Source organism: Salmo salar, chromosome 14 (assembly GCF_965601325.2).
Source record: "Salmo salar chromosome 14, fSalSal1, whole genome shotgun sequence".
NCBI classification, from domain to species: domain Eukaryota; kingdom Metazoa; phylum Chordata; class Actinopteri; order Salmoniformes; family Salmonidae; genus Salmo; species Salmo salar.
Window position 1 is genome coordinate 73,693,840 of NC_138304.1, and position 19,182 is coordinate 73,713,021.

Sequence of the window (19,182 nt, forward strand, 5' to 3'; positions counted from 1 at the left end):
ATGAATGGTAAATAACATTGTGTCATTTTAAGAATAGATAATAATAAGAATAGAAGATGTTTCTGCTCGTCGAACATCTCATTCCAAAATCATGGGAATTCAAGGTGCTATTAGGAGCAACATGGAGTCACATTAAATCCCTCACGAAGTCTCTTTGGGCGCGATCCAAACATGTTCGAATCAATATAGTTATAGTCAATATAGTTCTATATAGTTATGAAGGAGCTCTGCAACAACGTTCAATGGAGGTCCTGAAGAAAGCATCCATTGGTAGGGTCATGGGTTACGGCATTATTCACCATCTAGCTGTGTGTATGCATACATTACAGTGAGGGAAAAAAGTATTTGCCCACTGACAAAGAAATGATCAGTCTATAATTGTAATGCTAGGTTTATTTGAACAGTGAGAGACAGAATAACAACAAAAAAAGCAGCTTGGTGAGAAGGTGAGAACAGTTGGTGCGATTATCCGCAAATGGAAGAAACACAAAAGAACTGTAAATCTCCCTCAGCCTGGGGCTCCATGCAAGATCTCACCTTGTGGAGTTGCAATGATCATGAGAACGGTGAGGAATCAGTCCAGAACTACACAGGAGGATCTTGTCAATGATCTAAAGGCAGCCAGGACCATAGTCACCAAGAAAACAATTGGTAACACACTACGCCGTGAAGGACTGAAATCCTGCAGCGCCTGCAAGGTCCCCCTGCTCAAGAAAGCACATATACATGCCCGTCTGAAGTTTGCCAATGAACATCTGAATGATTCAGAGGACAACTGGGTGAAAGTGTTGTGGTCAGATGAGACCAAAATGGAGCTCTTTGGCATCAACTCAACTCGCTGTGTTTGGAGGAGGAGGAATGCTGACTATGACCCCAAGAACACCATCCCCACCGTCAAACATGGAGGTGGAAACATTATGCTTTGGGGGTGTTTTTCTGCTAAGGGGACAGGACAACTTCACCGCATCAAAGGGACGATGGACGGGGTCATGTACCGTCAAATCTTGGGTGAGAACCTCCTTCCCTCAGCCAGGGCATTGAAAATGGGTCGTAGATGGGTATTCCAGTATGACAATGACCCAAAACACACGGCCAAGGCAACAAAGGAGTGGCTCAAGAAGCACATTAAGGTCCTGGAGTGGCCTAGCCAGTCTCCAGACCTTAATCTCATAGAAAATCTGTGGAGGGAGCTTAAGGTTCGAGTTGCCAAACGTCAACCTCGAAACCTTAATGACTTGGAGAAGGTCTGCAAAGAGGAGTGGGACAAAATCCCTCCTGAGATGAGTGCAAACCTGGTGGCCAAGTACAAGAAACGTCTGACCTCTGTGATTGCCAACAAGGGTTTTGCCACCAAGTACTAAGTCATGTTTTGCAGAGGGGTCAAATACTTATTTCCCTCATTAAAATGCAAATCAATGTATAACATTGTTGACATGCGGTTGTCTGGATTTTTTTGTTGTTATTCTGTCTCTCACTGTTCAAATAAACCTACCATTAAAATTATAGACTGATAATTTCTTTGTCAGTGGGCAAACGTTCAAAATCAGCAGGGGATCAAATACCTTTTTCCCCTCACTGTATGCAGAGAGTTCTCATCCTTTTAAAGGTAAACTCCAATTTTGGTATTTGTTTCATTAGTTCATTGTTTATATAGTCCCAAAATGTTTTGCATGTTTAGAAATTTAAGATATCTAACTTTCCAAATACAGCCGGTATGATGCATCATATGATTCAAAATGCATCACACCGACAGTATTTCTGTATTTTGAAATGTATATATCTTGACAACTTGATTGCTGACATGCAAAACATTTTGGGACTATATCAACAATGGACTAATGAAACAAATACCAAAAGATCATCTTTGGGTGGAATTTCCCTTTAACACAGATGTGAACAGGGGTTACAGCAGAAGGCAGAAATGACCTGCAATAGAAGCATCGATTACACAGGTTATTGTTGTGTAACCCGCATGGTGTTACAATCAAAAGCAGTTCCCATAAAAGAGTTTGCATTTATTTGATGCTTAAAAATAGTCCATACACTTCTTTTGTAATAAAAAAAAATCAAAAACAATTATACAAAACCATCCTACATTATTCATTACACAAATCCATTCTTGTGGCAAGTTCAACGTTCCTTATCTTCTCAAAATTTTCAAGAGGAAAGTCCCTAATAGTGTTCTGTTTATTTCAAATTGGGGTCTGCTGTGATGTCTGTTATCACAAAAACACTGCTTTACTGTATCCCAATAGAGAGATCTAGTAAGAATTCTGGATCAGGTATATTCTATTATAATATGCTTTGGTGAGATGCTTTATGATAAAAGTCAGACGATTAAACATTTTGAGGCTTCACAAGAGGTAACTTCACTGCAGTGCCATGAGCAGCAGTGTAACATTGCAAATCCAAAACAGTTGGAGATCTTGGCATGCACGCATCAAATGAGGGAAGTTGAAGGAAAATGACCCCGCCTAAAACTATCTGTGGTATTTGTTTCATCAGTCCATTGTTGATAGAAATACCAAAAAGGTAGTTTGAGTTGCGTTTTCCTTTAAAATGTGGCTGGGCCTTTGAACCCAAGATCCACATCGCTTGAGCTTGTATTTTATTTTCAATTATGTTATCGCGATAGAAAGTACAAATGCCATCTTACATAAATGACAACTTGCCATAGCGATAAGGGAGTTAGAAAATAAGTATTTAATAAAGCTTCAATATCACTGTGGGATACTCTACAGTTGTTCCACATTCTGTATTAGTAGCAAAACAACAGGATTGAGGGAAAGAAATATAGATATATGATCCCTGTTCAATTTCATGTCACAGACCTCAGTCTGTTAAAGTGTAGTGCCACCTGCTGGTCAACATATGGAATAATGCATAAACACGGAAATTGTACTGAGCCACGAGTTCTCCATCTCTGAGAAGACTGAGGTTATCCAACACACACGGTAAAGCACGTGGCAGATACCGGTTTAATCAAAGCAATCAATGTACACACAGTCATTCATGGCTCGGTCAAGTGGCCGCAACTGTGAGAGCAGTGGCGAAACGACAGGTAAAGCTACAACAGTCAAATCATGGTAAATATGATTATTTCATCAAATTGGTGCATTCTAAACATGTTCAACGATACAATCTGGCAAAGAGATGCTAAACGAAAGATGTGCTTATATTTCATATATAGGCAGTTTCACATCCCATAGCATTCAGATACACTTAAAAAAATACAATTTTATATGTACATAAGAAAAAGGCTTGCGGAGAGCTTATAAAATATAACTATTAGTCATGAAGAATATTGACTTCTGAATAAAGGAAGAGACAGGTCTTTGTTTACAATGGGTGAGTGGAGAGCAGAGGAACGGTATTCCAGCAAAACAGCAGGGCTAAAACAGCAGGCCTCTTCCTCCAATAACTTCAAAAGGGGCAGGAGAGGTATTGGGGCTGGTAAGTAAAGGGGTTATCTGAGGGGGTTTCAATTCTGAAACCAAAAATTCAGTGGTGTATTTCGTCCGCCCAGTTAGTCATGGTGAGAAATCAATTATACAAGATGCACGCTCCTCTCAAAAACTGACCAAGGATCAGAGTACATAAACATTTTAATGCTAAGAATTTGTGTACACACACACTACCAAAAGTATGTGGACACCTGCCTGTCGAACAGCTCATTCCAAAATCATGGGCATTAATATGGAGTTGGTCTACCCCTTTGCTACAAAGTTGGAAACACAGAATCATCTAGAATGTCACTGTAGCGTTAAGATTTCCCTTCACTGGAACTAAGGGGCCCAGTCCATCCGAGACTATTATTCCTCCTCCACCAAATTTGACAGTTGACACTATGCTGTCGGGCAGGTAGAGTCCTCCTGGCATCCGCCAAACCCAGACTGCCAGATCGTGAAGTGTGATTCATCACACCAGAGAACGCATTTCCACTGCTCCAGAGTCCAATGGCGGCGAGCTTTACACCACTCCAGCCAACGCTTGGCATTGTGCATGGTGATCTTAGGCTTGCTTGTGCGTGGCTGCTCGGCCATGGAAACCCATTTCATGAAGCTCCCGACGAACAGTTCTTGTGCTGACGTTGCTTCCAGAGGTAGTTTGGAACTCGGTAGTGAGTGCTGCAAGAGAGGACAGGCGATTTTTACACGCTACAGCACTCGGCAGTCCCGTTTTGTGAGCTTGTGTGGCCTACCACTTCACGGCTAAGCTGTTGTTGCTCCTAGATATTTTCACTTCACAATAACAGCACCTACAGTTGACCGGGACAGCTTTAGCAGGGCAGAAACTTGATGAACTGACTTGTTAAGGTGGCATCCTATGACAGTGAAGCTTTGAAAGCCACTGAGCTCTTCAGTAAGGCCATTCTACTGCCGATGTTTGTCTATGGAGACTGCATGTCTGTGTGCTCAATGTTATATCCTGTCAGCAACGGGTGTGGCTGAAGTAGCCAAATCCACTCATTTGAAGTGGCGTGCACATACTTTTGTACATAGTGTATCAACATCGTTACATTTTATGAGTTTGTTGTTTCAATAAACAAACAAAATTTTAGTGGGTCTAATGAAAAACGTACACCTGGGGAAAAGGACCTGATACACTATGGACATATCAGAACTTGATATCCACAAGCATAACCTTAATTTCCAAGTTTACATTTGGCCCTTACTGAATAGCGTGCAGAGATTACATTCCTCTCACCCGAGTGATAAACGTTAACCCAGACGTTGTCCAAGGTATGTCCATCACATTCTCATTCAGCTTGGGAGAACACTACAAAGTGTCACGGAACAGTGATAGAAACAAGTGTCGGGACATGAGAAGCAGTAATTGTCAGAAGGACACAGTCCCCTAATCTGACACCCTTATTCCTGTCCATCTCTGGGGAGTGGGGCTACTAGTGATTAAAGCCACGGGGGCATTAAAACGACGGGAAGTTCATCTTTGTATCAACATTAGCGGGAGGAGAGTTGTGGCTTGTGCAACAGTAAACCTACAATCACTACCGCACTATGGAAGTGGCAACGACGACAACTAGAGGACAAAGCTTAACGTGGTGCCGTGAAAGTCAAAACACTGCCATTCACAACTTTGAAACAATTCATTATTACACTGTGAATGATGAGCCCAATACATGCTGAGAATGACTGTTGCCAACTACATGCGCTGTCATTTGTCATGTAAGAGGATTATTTTGAAATGGGCATGCTTAAGTACCATTCCCATTGCCCATGGTGGTGGGTGGTTGGATGGAAGACTGAGGCAGACTTGAGAACTGAAGGAGTTGAACAAAACCGTGTTCTCTCCACAGACCTGTCCTCTGGTTCTATGGATGGACATGTCTATTAAACTTTGGATTTGCATCTTGGGCACCTTAGGACATGCTGTTGGAACCATGAAAAATGTATTTCCCCACACACCATTGACATGTCTCAGACACCATAGATATCCGAGACGGAGTGCCCGAGGCCCCGTTTTTCCCAGGGAGCATAGACGTTCTTCAGCTAGGCAACCTTACTGAGTCACAGGCTGAGCAGGTCCCGTTCCTGCTCCTCAAATCAATATATTCAGCTCCTCGCTTCGCTATTTGTAAAACATATAAACACAATTGAGGAAAATAAAACAGCAGAAAAAGTAAATATTGTACAAAAACAAAACATAGCAGGAAAATAATGAACAAAAGAGCTATGAAAACCCCAAAAGGCTGGCCTGTCGCCTGAGTCCACGTGTCCATTTCTCCTTCAGTCAGTGACATCAGTCTGTCTGACATTATGAGATGACCTCGGTGTGGGAGGGCGCCGAGTCCACCAGCGTCACCTGCTCCTCGACCGAGTCCAGCTCCTCCGTCTTGATGATAATGTCTCCCTCCTGGAGCATCACCTCCTCCTGCACCTCCTCCTCCTCACCCCCAACCACCTCCTCCTGCTCCGAGGTGCCGTTGGTATGGCTGTGCGACATTGCCTCCAGCTTCATGCGGTACTGCTCTGCTTCCTGCTCCTTGCACATCAGCTGCTGCCGGTACTCCTGGGCCTTCCGGTTGGCCTCCTGCAGCTGCCTCTGTAACTGCTCCTGGATAGAGGGATGGATGGATAGAGAAAAGGAGACCGAAATGTCAGACTGCAGGTCACACACACACACACACCCCCCACTTGTGCCAACTGCACAGTATCAAAGTACCAAAATAATCTAAGGGTTTCGTATAATCTATGCAAAAACATTTTCACAGCAGATTCTAGAATCTCTAGAGCAATATTAAATAAAACTGGTTAAATCAGTTAAAATGGCAAAAGCATATCAGTTCAATGTATTGCACAAGAGAAAAAAATATCTAAGTAAGATGTGGTCCGCCCCTGACCGTGTCGCCAGACTCCATGTGGTTGGCCGAGGCCTCCAGTTTCCTCTTGCGGGAGGGCGGGGGCTGGGGTTCCTCATCAACCACCTCTGTCACCTGATTGGCTGGCATCGCCAACACTGCAAATCAACAGACAACAGTTCAGAGCCTGGAGGATCATATAGTCTCAAAAGTGACTATAGGTCACTTATTAAACTAGTGCATTCGGAAAGTATTCAGACCCCTTGACCTTTACCACATTTTGTTACATTACAGCCTTATTCTAAAATGTATGCAATAATTTTTTCCCCTCAATCTACACACAATAACCCATAATGACAAAGCAAAAAATAGGTTTTTACAAATGCTTAAAAAATAAATAAAAAATAATCACATTGACACAAGTATTCAGACCCTTTACTCAGTACTTTGTTGAAGCACCTTTGGCAGCCATTACAGCCTGCAGTCTTCTTGGGTATGACGCTACAAGCTTGGCACACCTGAATTTGGGGAGTCTCTCCCATTCTTTTCTGCAGATCCTCTCCAGCTCTGTCAGGTTGGATTGGGAGCGTTGCTGCACGGCTATTTTCAGGTCTCTCCAGAGATGTTCAAATCGGGTTCAAGTCCGAGCTCTGGCTGGGCCACTCAAGGACATTCAGAGACTTGTCCCGAAGCCACTCTTGCGTTGTCTTGGCTGTGTGCTTAGGGTCGTTATCCTGTTGGAAGGGGAACCGTCGCCCCAGTCTGAGGTCCTGAGCGCTTTGGAGCAGGATCTCTCTGTACTTTGCTCCGTTCATCTTTCCCCTCGATCCTGACTAGTCTCCCAGTCCCTGCTGCTGAAAAAACACCCCCACAGCATGATGCTGCCACCATCATGCAGGCCAAATAGTTCAATCTTGGTTTCAACAGTCCAGAATCTATTTTTTACATGGTCTGAGAGTCCTTTAGGTGCCTTTTGGCAAACTCCAAGCGGGCTGTCATGTGCCTTTTACTGAGGAGTGGCTTCCGTCTGACCACTCTACCATAAAGGCCTGATTGATGGAGTCCTGCAGAGATGGTTGTCCTTCTGGAAGGAACTCTGGAGCTCTGTCAGAGTGACCATCGGGTTCTTGGTCACTTCCCTGACCAAGGCCCGTCCCCCCGATTGCTCAGTTTGGCCGGGCGGCCAGCTCTAGGAAGAGTCTTGGTGGTTCCAAACTTATTCCATTTAAGAATGGAGGCCACTGTGTTCAGGTACCCTTCCCCAGGTCTGTGCCTTGACACAATCCTGTCTCGGGGCTCTACAGACAATTCCTTCAACCTCATGGCTTGGTTTTTGCTCTGATATGCACTGCCAACTGTGGGACCTTATATAGACAGGTGCCTTCCCAAATTATGTTCAATCAATTGAATTTACCACAGGTGGACTCCAATCAAGATGTATAAACATCTCAAGGATGATCAATGGAAACAAGATGCACCTGAGCTCAATTTCGAGTCTCATAGCAAAGGGTCTGCATACTTATGTAAATAAGGTATGCTTATTTATTTATACATTTTCCCCAAAAAATCTAAAACCCTTTTCTTGCTTTGTCATTATGGGATATTGTGTGTAGATTGAATAAATAAAACATTTTCCTCATCAATTTTAGAATAAAGCTGTAACATAAAATGTGGAAAAAGGGAAGGGGTCTGAATACTTTCCGATTGCACGGTACATTAAATGATGAAGTAGAACAAAGTTCTACAAAGCAACTTGCACAGAACAACCTGCCAGAAAGCTAAAAACTGTTGTCGACAATGTGCGATATTCGTATTTGTAGACAACAATAAGGTTTCTTGTAGGTTAAGTGGACATTCCACCATATTGCTAAACTTACCGACTACTTTAATGTTGCGTTCATAACCAAGTGAGAAGGGGGTAATTACCAGTTGAGAAATCATAAATACCAGTTGGATGCATTCACGTTCTTTGAACTCGTTGAGAAACACAGATTGGCTAATGACCAACAAGCAGCGTCAACCATATTAATAGATTGCTTTTTATAAATAATGTTTTGTTGTATTTAACAGCCGAAAATGCTGTTCGAGGTAATTTCTTTAGTAGGTGACCTCAGAGGTCAGCATATGGGAGAAGTCGGTGCTCAGGGATGATGGATGAGTTTCCCATTAGTAATAGTAGTACCAGTTGGAGGGGCGATAGCGGATTCTTCCCAGTCATATGTGGTAAATACCACCTTCCCATTTGGTTATGAACACAGCATTAGAACACCAAGTGCAGGTTTCCTAGACCCAGAGAAAGCCACTGAGTGTGCTTTTTATTCCAGGAGTAGGATCTGGGAAACTGTTCCCAAATGGATAAGGGCTATGGGAAGTGGCTACAGGCTGAAATGGAACAGGGTCACTGTTAAGTGACCAAAAGGGAGACGTTCTCTTACTCTGTTGTCCGTGCTGCATGGTGACAAAGAATGGCTGACCAAGCCCTCCAGTCTGCAGGTTACCGTGTTGGTCGGTCACTATGGTGATAACCCTTTGACCTTGCTCGTTCACCATGTGCTGGATGCTGCCGGGGTCCAAAGAATTGGCTGCTATGGCTTCCTCAGATTCACCTGCTGTCAGACAAGGGGTCAGAGGGAGAGAGGAGGGAAAAGTTAAAGTTAACTGTCGACTACAGCTCTTGTATTAGGAAATAGTTCATAAGCCTATATACACTGTAGTTTGTGGCAGTCAACTCAATATTGTCATTTAAATAAGCATTACATACAGTAACATGCTGAAGCTCAAAGGAATTCAAGCTGTGAGGAAGTATTTACATCTGAACACTGAGAATTCATGTATATTTTCAGCCCGACCTTTTACTTCCACATATCGCATATTGTGGTGGTAGCTACCCGTTTGTGTGGGTCCACACAGCATCAGCAGACTTTATCAGCTTATAAGTTCAGAGTGATAAAGGCCAGGCACTAGATTAGAGGAAACAAAGGAGCTTGGGAATATTGCTGAGACAGGGGGATCCTTGAACTCTTATGCAGCTATTAACTGGAGACACCAGTTTCCATAACATAAAAGCAGTAAGATGGACACATTTCAGCCACAAAACCTTTTGAAATGACTGGTCTTCTGACAATAGTATGAATCCTAGTCTGTGTGTATAAACCCAGTAGCTACCAGAGTTGGCCTTGGCAGCGTTGTTGAGGAGGTCGGCCAGGTTGACCACGCCCCCCTGGAGCCTACCAGAGTTGGCCTTGGCAGCGTTGTTGAGGAGGTCCGCCAGGTTGACCACGCCCCCCTGGAGCCCTGGGATGCCCTGGATGATAAACTGAGGCTGGGCCGAGCTCCCCGTCATGCCAGCCTCTGCGTTCATGTTCACTTGGTTCTGCATTCCTTCCTATAGACAAACACATTGTCAACACTATCAGAGTATACATACAACGTCGCCACAGACAGGGGAGACCGTCAGGATAGAAATCATGAGAGTTCCTACAAACAAAGGAGAGGCAGTTGTGCATTGAAATAAGTAGTAATGCAAAAACGTCTATCTGGATAATTATGTAAATGCATTGTAATCCTAAAGGAGCATACTGTCAAAGAAGTTCAAAATAATGTATTTTTGGGAGAAAGTCCTTTAGGTACATTTTTTATTTTTGGAGTCCATAATAATATTGCATGGAGACCTTTCAATTAGACTCCACATGCAACTTGAGGTCTCACCTGTAGTAGGAGCATAAGGTCTGCATTCTGGATGTCTCCTGCGATGTCGAATGGAGTCTTATCGAATTTACTGAGAGCGTGAACATCTGCGCCATGTTTGACGAGCGTCTCTGCTACCCTTTGGTGGCCGTTCTGGGCTGCCCAGTGGAGAGCAGTCATCTTCAGCATGTCTTTGGCATTAATGTCTGCTCCACTCTGTAGAGAGTGACCCAGGAGAAATAAGGAGAAGGTAAGGCACCTGGCAGATTTGGATGTTTTTCTGCTTTCTTTACACATGTATTCACGTTTTCTAGTGCACTTAGATGTAAGACATTTTGGTCAGAGAAAGACTAGGTCTGCATCTGAAATTGGCATCTGGTCAAAAGCAGTGCACTATATTAGGAATAGGGTGCCAGGTCAGACCCAACCTAGATATCAGGCCTAATCACAGAACAAACAGCTAAAACCTTAGAGACGTGTGTACCCTGACTAATAGATCCACAATGACGGTGTGGCCCTCTGAAGCGGCCATATGCAGAGGGGTCCTGTCCACTTTGGTTCGGGCATCCCTGCTGACACCTGCTCTGAGCAGCACCTCGGCGGTGGAATAGTGTCCGTGTTGGGCGGCCAGGTGCAACGGAGATGTGCCCAGCTGCTCAGGGTGCCAAAGAGTAAGAGGGACAAAGAGTCAAAAGACCATATAGGTGAATTTTTTTACTTATGAACTTGCATATCTTGTTTTTCATTTAAATTACACAAACCAGCCAAAACCAGGGGTGGGTAAAAGAAGTTAAACTGAAGCAGATAATAAAAGTTGCCCAGATAGAGAAGTTAAGAGAGGATTCATTACCCAGTCTGTGGTGAAGGGAGCCCCGTTGGCCATGAGTGTCCTGACTTCATCGTCCTGGCCTTTCCGTGCAGCCTCAAGTAGCCGCTTCCCCAAATCCACCAGCGACATCTGAGACAACACAATTACAAAGGTTGCAGTATTTGTCCCTATGTGATTGTACAAGTATGCAACTGTTGCAGTATATTTTCCCTGATCTGGATTTTAACCTTTATTTGATGCTTTTTCATCAAACTGTCCCGTTTTCTTTTTATGTCAGATGGTCCAGCACCATCCTCAGAGAAATGATTTCAATTTTGGTCCAATTCTCATTTCTGGAAAAGGCTTAAAATAAAGTTTAAATCCAGGTCATGTGACATGATTAACCAAAACACAGGGCCTACTTGATAAAGTATGTACTTTTATGCCTGTTTTTGAAACTAAATAATGGGTTAGGGTTCTCTAGCTTAATCAAATGAGAGGACTCTGTCCTAGCAGATATTTACAAATGAACATAGCTAGATGTGTTTTAAAAATCATACTTCAGATCTTACATACATAAAGTGAAGTTATTAGTTACGTTAGACACACTTGGTTTAACAACAGCAGTCATCATGGAAGTATTCTAGTAGTAATGGAACTTACAACTTTGACTCCTCACATACTGCTGTTACTGTTTATCCTGCTGCTTAGTCACTTTACCCCTACCTATAACACACAAAAGTATGTGGACACCCCTTCAAATTAGTGGATACTGCTATTTCAGCCACACCCGTTGCTGACAGGTAGGGCTGGACGATATTTATAGTGTAACGATAAATTATAGACGTTTTCTAGTTCACTGTGTCGCAAATCACTCTTTACGGCAATATTTTTTAGCAATTGGATGACGCTCTGCGTGGAAATTTGCAACACAAACAAACATGGAGGAGAGTGAACGTGACACATAGCACAGAGACCGTGCCTAAGAGGGGCTACTTCGGTCGCATAGACATGGTTTGGGTATGAAAAGTCTGACACGGACCAGAAAACCGTCCTCTGCTAAATATGGCGTAGGCCGGTCCCGACAACATGCTCAAACACCACTAACCTCTTTTACCACCTACGCAAGAATCATGTGAAACAGTACGGAGAGAGTCTACGGATGGGACCCAAAAAAGTAGTGGAGTGTTCAAAACAAACCCCCGACTCAGACGTTGCAAGAGGCTTTTGCTCGCGGCACACCACATGGCAAAGAATCACGAAGATGGAAGGACAAAACAGCTTCCGTTACAACTTACATCTGCAAAGACATGGTCCCAATTTACACGGTTGAGAAATGGGGGTTTCATGAGTTGGTACTAACACCCGACCCAAACTGATATGTGACTTGTTTTAATGCCAAAATAACATGCAAAACAGGCAAGCCCCAAAAAATACATTTATTTTAGGCCTATATTTATTGTTTGCAACTATAGTTGAAGTGTTTTCTATTTACCTTTTTCGATTTGATACATACATCTTATATTTTGTTACATGCTTAATAAAAAATGTGTACAAAGGTTCTAAATAAAAGGATAAATAATCAAATATGAGTAAGTACCTTTTTGTTGAATATAATTCAAAATGTAATAAGAAATAGGCCTTTACATGTCATTTTATATAAACTATTCATTGAATTTACAGAAAATGTGCTATAATCGTGATATGCATCATAATCGGGATATGAAATGACCTATATGGGGATATGAGATTTTGGCCATATCGCCCAGCCCTACTGACAGGTGTATAAATTCAAGCACACCGCCATGCAAATTCCATAGACAACATTGGCAGTAGAATGGCCTTACTGAAGAGCTCAGTGACTTTCAATGTGGCACCGTCATAGGATGCCACCTTTCCAACAAGTCAGTTTGTCAAATTTCTGCCCTGCTAGAGCTGCCCTGGTCAACTGTAAGTGCTGTTATTGTGAAGTGGACATGTCTAGAAGCAACAACAGCTCAGCTGCAAAGTGGTAGGCCACACAAGCTCACAGAGTGCTGTAGTGCGTAGAAAGTCTGTCCTCAGTTACAACACTCAAAACCAAGTTCCAAACTACCTCTGGAAGCAACATCAGCACAAGAACTGTTCGTCTGGAGCTTCATGAAATGGGGTTCCGTGGCCGAGCACAAGCCTAAGATCACCATGCACAATGCCAAGTATCGCCTGGAGTGGTGTAAAGCTCGCCGCCATTGGACTCTGAACGTGTTCTCTGGATTGATTAATCACGCTTCACCATCTGGCAGTCCGAAGTACATATTTGGGTTTGGCGGATGCCAGGAGAACGCTACCTGCCCCAATGCATAGTGCCAACTGTAAAGTTTGGTGGAGGAGGAATAATGGTCTGGGCTGTTTTTCATGGTTCGGGCTAGGCCCCTCTTAACGCTATAGCATACAATGGCATTCTAGACGATTCTGTGCATCCAACTTTGTGGTAACAGTTTGGGGGAAGGCCCCTTCCTGTTTCAGCATGACAATGCCCCAGTGCACAAAGGGAGGTCCATACAGAAATGGTTCATCGAGATCGGTGTGGAAGAACTCGACTGGCCTGCACAGAGCCCTGTCCTCAACCCCATCGAACACCTTTGGGATGAATTGGAACAATGCGAGCCAGGCCTAATCACCCAACATCAGTGTCTGACCTCACTAATGCTTGTGGCTGAATGGAAGCAAGTTCCTGCAGCAATGTTCCAACATCTAGTGGAAAGTCTTCCCAGAAGAGTGGAGGCTGGTATAGCAGCAAAGGGTGGACAAAGTCCATATTAATGCCCATGATTTTGGAATGAGATGTTCGACGAGCTTTAGGTCATGTAGCGTTAATTTATCAACTGGGCGGTTTGAGCCCTGAATGGATTACAGGCAACAGTCGCACTGAGCTAAAGGGTAGAGCTGCCGCTTTCAAGGTGCGGGACTCTAACCCGGAAGCTTATAAGAAATCCTGCTATGCCCTCGGACGAACCATCAAACAGGCAAAGCGTCAATACAGGGCTAAGATTGAGTCGTATTACACCGGCTCCGACACTCGTCTTATGTGGCGGGGCTTGCAAACTATTACAGACTACAATGGGAAGCGCAGCCGCGAGCTGCCCAGTGACACGAGCCTACCAGACGAGCTAAATCACTCCTATGCTCGCTTCGAGGCAAGCAACACTGAGGCATGCATGAGCGCATCAGATCTTCTGGACGACTGTGTGATCATGCTCTCCGTAGCCGACATGGCTGCGGGGCCAGACGGATTACCAGGACAGGTGCTCCGGGCGTGTGCTGACCAACTGGAAGGTGTCTTCACTGACATTTTCAACATGTCCCTGATTGAGTGTGTAATACCAACATGTTTCAAGCAGACCACCATAGTCCCTGTGCCCAAGAACACGAAGGCAACCTGCCTAAATGACTACAGACCCGTAGCACTCGCGTCCATAGCCATGAAGTGCTTTGAAAGGTTGATAATGGCTCACAACACCATTATCCCAGAAACCCTAGACCCACTCCAATTTGCATACCGCCCAAACAGATCCACAGATGATGCAATCTCTATTGCACTCCACACTGCCCTTTCCCACCTGGACAAAAGGAACACCTACGTGAGAATGCTATTCATTGACTACAGCTCAGCATTCAACACCATAGTACCCTCAAAGCTCATCACTAAGCTAAGGATCCTGGGACTAAACACCCCCCTCTGCAACTGGATCTTGGACTTCCTGACAGGCCGCCCCCGGTGGTGAGGGTAGGTAGCAACACATCTGCCACGCTGATCCTCAACACTGGAGCCCCTCAGGGGTGCATGCTCAGTCCCCTCCTGTACTCCCTGTTCACCTACGACTGCATGGCCAGGCACGACTCCAACACCATCATTAAGTTTTCAGACGACACAACAGTGGTAGGCCTGATCACAGACAAGACAGCCTATAGGGAGGTCAGAGACCTGGCCGGGTGGTGCCAGAATAAGAACCTATCCCTCAACGTAACCAAGACTAAGAAGATGCTTGTGGACTACAGGAAAATTAGGACCGAGCACGCCCCCATTCTCATCGACGGGGCTGTTGTGGAGCAGGTTGAGAGCTTCAAGTTCCTTGGTGTTCACATTACCAACAAACTAGAATGGTCCAAACACACCAAGACAGACGTGAAGAGGGCACGACAAAGCCAATTCCACCTCAGGAAACTAGAAAGATTTGGTATGGGTCCTCATATCCTCAAAAGGTTCTACAGCTGCAACATCGAGAGCATCCTGACTGGTTGCATCATTGCCTGGTACGGCAATTGCTCGGCCTCCGACCGCAAGGCACTACAGAGGGTAGTGCATATGGCCTAGTACATCACTGGGGATAAGCTGCCTGCCATCCAGGACCTCTACACCAGGCGGTGTCAGAGGAAGGCCCTATAAATGGTCAAAGACCCTAACCACCCCAGTCATAGACTGTTCTCTTTACCCTCACATGGCAAGCGGTACCGGAGTGCCAAGTCTAGGGCAAAAAGGCTTCTCAACAGTTTTTACCCCCAAGCCATAAGACTCCTGAAAAGGTAATCAAATGGCTACCCGGAGTATTTGCATTGTGCTACTTTTACACTGCTGCTACTCTGTCTATCATATATGCATAGTCACTTTAACTATACATTCATGTACATACTACCTCAATTGGCCCGACCAACCAGTGCCCCTGCACATTGGCTAACCGTGCTATCTGCATTGTGTCCCGCCACCCCCTCTTTTACGCTACTGCTACTCTCTGTTTATCATATATACATAGTCACGTTAACCATATCTACATACTACCTCAATCAGCCCGACTAACCGGTACCTGTATATAGCCTCGCTACTGTTTTTTTTAATTTATTTCTTTACCTATTGTTCACCTAATACCTTTTTTGCACTCTTGGTTACAATTTGGCGTTTAATGTAAGAAATCAATAGTGAAAGACGCCCTTTCGTTCTGTGGAGTGCATGTGTGAAACGACTCCGGAGACAACACAGGTTTGTTTATATTACTCCTGCATAGACTTGTGCAATACAGGCGAATGAGTCTAGCCATTCCCGATACATGCTTATCAGACGTTCCATTTGAGCATAACACAATGAATGTTGTAAAGTATTGAAGTCAGTTATGCTACATATAACATCACTCAAAAACCCTTTATCAGTCATTGCTGACACAAGTGAAGGTAGTTATCCGTAACGTCCAACGGGTAATAGGCTAACGCTACATTTGAAAAACGTTATGATCTGTGGCATGCATGGGCCAACGATGACCCAGCACAAAGTAATATGTTCGTCAAATGTGAAGAGCAGATGTGCATTTTTTTGTTGTTGTCGTTACATAGTAGTTTGCTGATTGGTTATCGGTGACAAATTATTGCTACAATCATGAGAGCCCACTAACATAAGGCTCTCTTCATTGCAAAAGCGTGATGATGATGCCATCATTGATGGAGAAGACGAGTAGCCATCTTATGCGCCTCGGTGGTGAAAACGAACAAGAGGCGGCCATGTGTCACATTATACGTTAAATCTTTCACCCACATTATTTAACAACCACCAACAAAGACATTTAAATACATGACAGGAAACACTGATATTAAGTTGTTGTTTTTCCGGGGGAAGTCAGTAGAGAAATTCCTATTTTACACGAAGAGAAAAAACTACTTCCACATCCGGTTAACGGCATTCTTTCTCGTATGCTTCAAATGGTTTCGCGCAATTTCAAATTTGAACGTTCGATTTATTTATAATTGCTTGTTTGTCAAAGACGTGAGACGCAATGACCTTTATGTACGAGTATTTCTACCATCTATGAGCCTGATGGCGCCAGGTTTGTTATCTAACCAACCATGTAGCTAAAACCAACCATGTAGCTAGCTAGCTAAAGTTAGCAAGTAATAACTACATCTACAGTAACTACAGTAACGTTAGTTAGCAACGTTAATGACACTTTAAAAACTATGAACATGCACTTTTAAGAAATGGGAAAGTTCTACAAACTTTGTGCGCGTGATGGATGGATTTTCGCACAATGTTTCAACTTCGAAACTACCACGTTGTTGAGGTACTCTGTCTCGTTGCCAACCAGATTTAAGATATGCTCCACATAGTTAGCTAATGCCTGGCTAACTTTAATAACAGCAAACGTTAGCTAGCTAGCTGCAGGCGGAATCCCGAATGGAAGCTAGCTAACGTTGTGTAGTTCTTACCTCGATAAGGCTTCAAATGAATGCTCTTAGGCTGCGGACATAAGTTCCTATACCAAATTATTTTCTCCTCACCTTAGTGAATGAAAATAAATATTATTTTTGTATTTGAACGGATACAAAGATGGCGGCTACTCGACACCGGAGGTGGAAACTAAGCCTTTTGAACCCTCTTGTGGGCGGGCGCATGACTTGGAAAAAGTAGCAAGCCCAGATGCGAGATCAGCCTTTCCTCCTTCAATGCCCCCTTTAACTCTTTACGGTAAAAAGGCGAAACTGAATTTATATCAGAGCACATGATGAGACCTGCACCCCTTGTCCAAGCTATAATATGTAATGAGCCAAAAATATAAACGCAATAATTAACGATTTTACTGAGTTACAGTTCATGTAAGGAAATCAATCAATTAAAATAGTTTAATTATACCATCATCTATGGATTTCACATGACGGGTCCAGGCCCACCCACTGGGGAGCCAGGCACAGACAATCAGAATGAGTTTTTCCCCCACAAAACAGGCTTTATTACAGACAGAAATACTCATCAGTTTCGTCAGATGTCCGGGTGGCTGGTCTCAGACAATCCTGCAGGTGAAGAAGTCGGATGTGGAGGTCCTGGGCTGGCGTTGTTACATGTGGTCTGCGGTTGTGAGGCCTGTTGGTCGTACCGCCAAATTCTCAAAAACGAGGTTGGAGGTGGCTTATGGTAGAGAAATTAACATTAAATTATCTGGCAACAGCTCTGGTGGACATTTCTGCAGTCAACATGCCAATTGCATGCTCCCTCAACTTGAGACATCTGAGGTGTTGTTTGAATCAGCTTGATATGCCACACATGTCAGGTAGATGGATTATCTCGGCAAAGGAGAAACGCTCACTAACAGTGATGTAAACAAATGTATGTACAAAATTGGAGAGAAATAAGCTTTTTGTGCCTATGGAACATTTCTGGGATATTTTATTTCAGCTCATGAAACATGGGACCAACACATTACATGTTGTGTTTTATATTTTTATATATATATATATATATATATATATATATATATATATATATATATATATATATATATATATACACACACACACACATTGCCGGTTAAAAGTTTGGACACCTACTCATTCAAAGGTTTTTATTTATTTTACTATTTTTTTGAATAATGGTGAGGACATCAAAACTATGAAATAACACATGGGATCATGAAGTAACCAAAAAAGTGTTAAACAAATCAAAATAATGTTGTTATTTTAGATTCTTCAAAGTAGGCACCCTTTGCCTTGATGACAGCTTTGCACACTCTTGGCATTCTCTCAACCAGCTTCATGAGGAATGCTTTTCAAACAGTCTTGAAGGAGTTCCCACAAGGAGTTCTCCTTTGAACAGTTGACGTTGAGATTTGTCTGTTACTTGAACTCTATGAAGCATTTATTTGGGCTGCAATCTGAGGTGTAGTTAGCTCAAATTAACTCATCCTCTGCAGCAGAGTTAACTCTGGGTCTTTCTTTCCTGTGGCGGTCCTCATGAGAGCCAGTTTCATCATAGCTCTTGATGGTTTTAGCGACTGCACTTGAAGAAACTTTCAAAGGTCTTGAAATTTTCCGGATTGACTGACCTTCATGTCTTATAGTAATGATGGACTGTCGTTTCTCTTTGCTTAATTGAGCTGTTCTTGCCATAATATGGACTTGGTCTTTTACCAAATAGGGCTATCTTATTTATAGTCCCCTACCTTGCATAACTCAACTGATTGGCTCAAACACATTAAGGAAAGAAATTCCACAAATTACTTTTTTAGAAGGCACACCTGTTAATTGAAATGCATTCCAGGTGACTACCTCATGAAGCTGGTTGAGAGAATGCCAAGAGTGTGCAAATCTGTCATCAAGGCAAAGGGTGGCTACTTTGAAGAATCTAAAATAAAAAAATATATGTTGATTGGTTTAACACTTTTTTGGTTACTTCATGATTCCATATGTGTTATTTCATAGTTTTTATGTCTTTACTATTATTCTACAAAGTAGAAAATAGTACAAATAAAGAAAAACCCTGAAATGAGTAGATTTATCCAAACCTTTGACTGGTACTGTATATATCCAGTGGCGATTTTATAATGTAAATATTGGTGGGGCAAAAAAAAAATAA

The 19,182-nt window shown here is 43.2% G+C and overlaps 1 protein-coding gene across 7 annotated transcripts; it reads right to left on the reverse strand.

The window, feature by feature from the left end:
• Window positions 1–1,994: 1,994 nt before the first annotated feature.
• LOC106569910 (GA-binding protein subunit beta-1) lies at window positions 1,995–17,325 on the reverse strand. 7 transcript variants are annotated; one of them, XM_014141640.3, is made up of 8 exons: window positions 17,043–17,325; window positions 10,857–10,964; window positions 10,491–10,658; window positions 10,028–10,222; window positions 9,485–9,704; window positions 8,755–8,925; window positions 6,362–6,477; window positions 1,995–6,075 (listed from the first exon to the last, which is right to left on the reverse strand). In XM_014141640.3, the coding sequence occupies exons 2-8, from the start codon at window positions 10,962–10,964 to the stop codon at window positions 5,776–5,778; spliced, it is 1,278 nt and encodes a 425-aa protein (XP_013997115.1). In that variant the 5' UTR covers window positions 17,043–17,325; the 3' UTR covers window positions 1,995–5,775. The 7 variants fall into 7 exon arrangements, with proteins under 7 accessions (XP_013997115.1, XP_013997112.1, XP_013997117.1 ...); XM_014141637.3 differs by having other exon boundaries at window positions 8,755–8,928; window positions 17,115–17,324; XM_014141642.3 differs by having other exon boundaries at window positions 9,551–9,704; window positions 17,043–17,323.
• Between the last annotated feature and the right edge of the window lie 1,857 nt (window positions 17,326–19,182).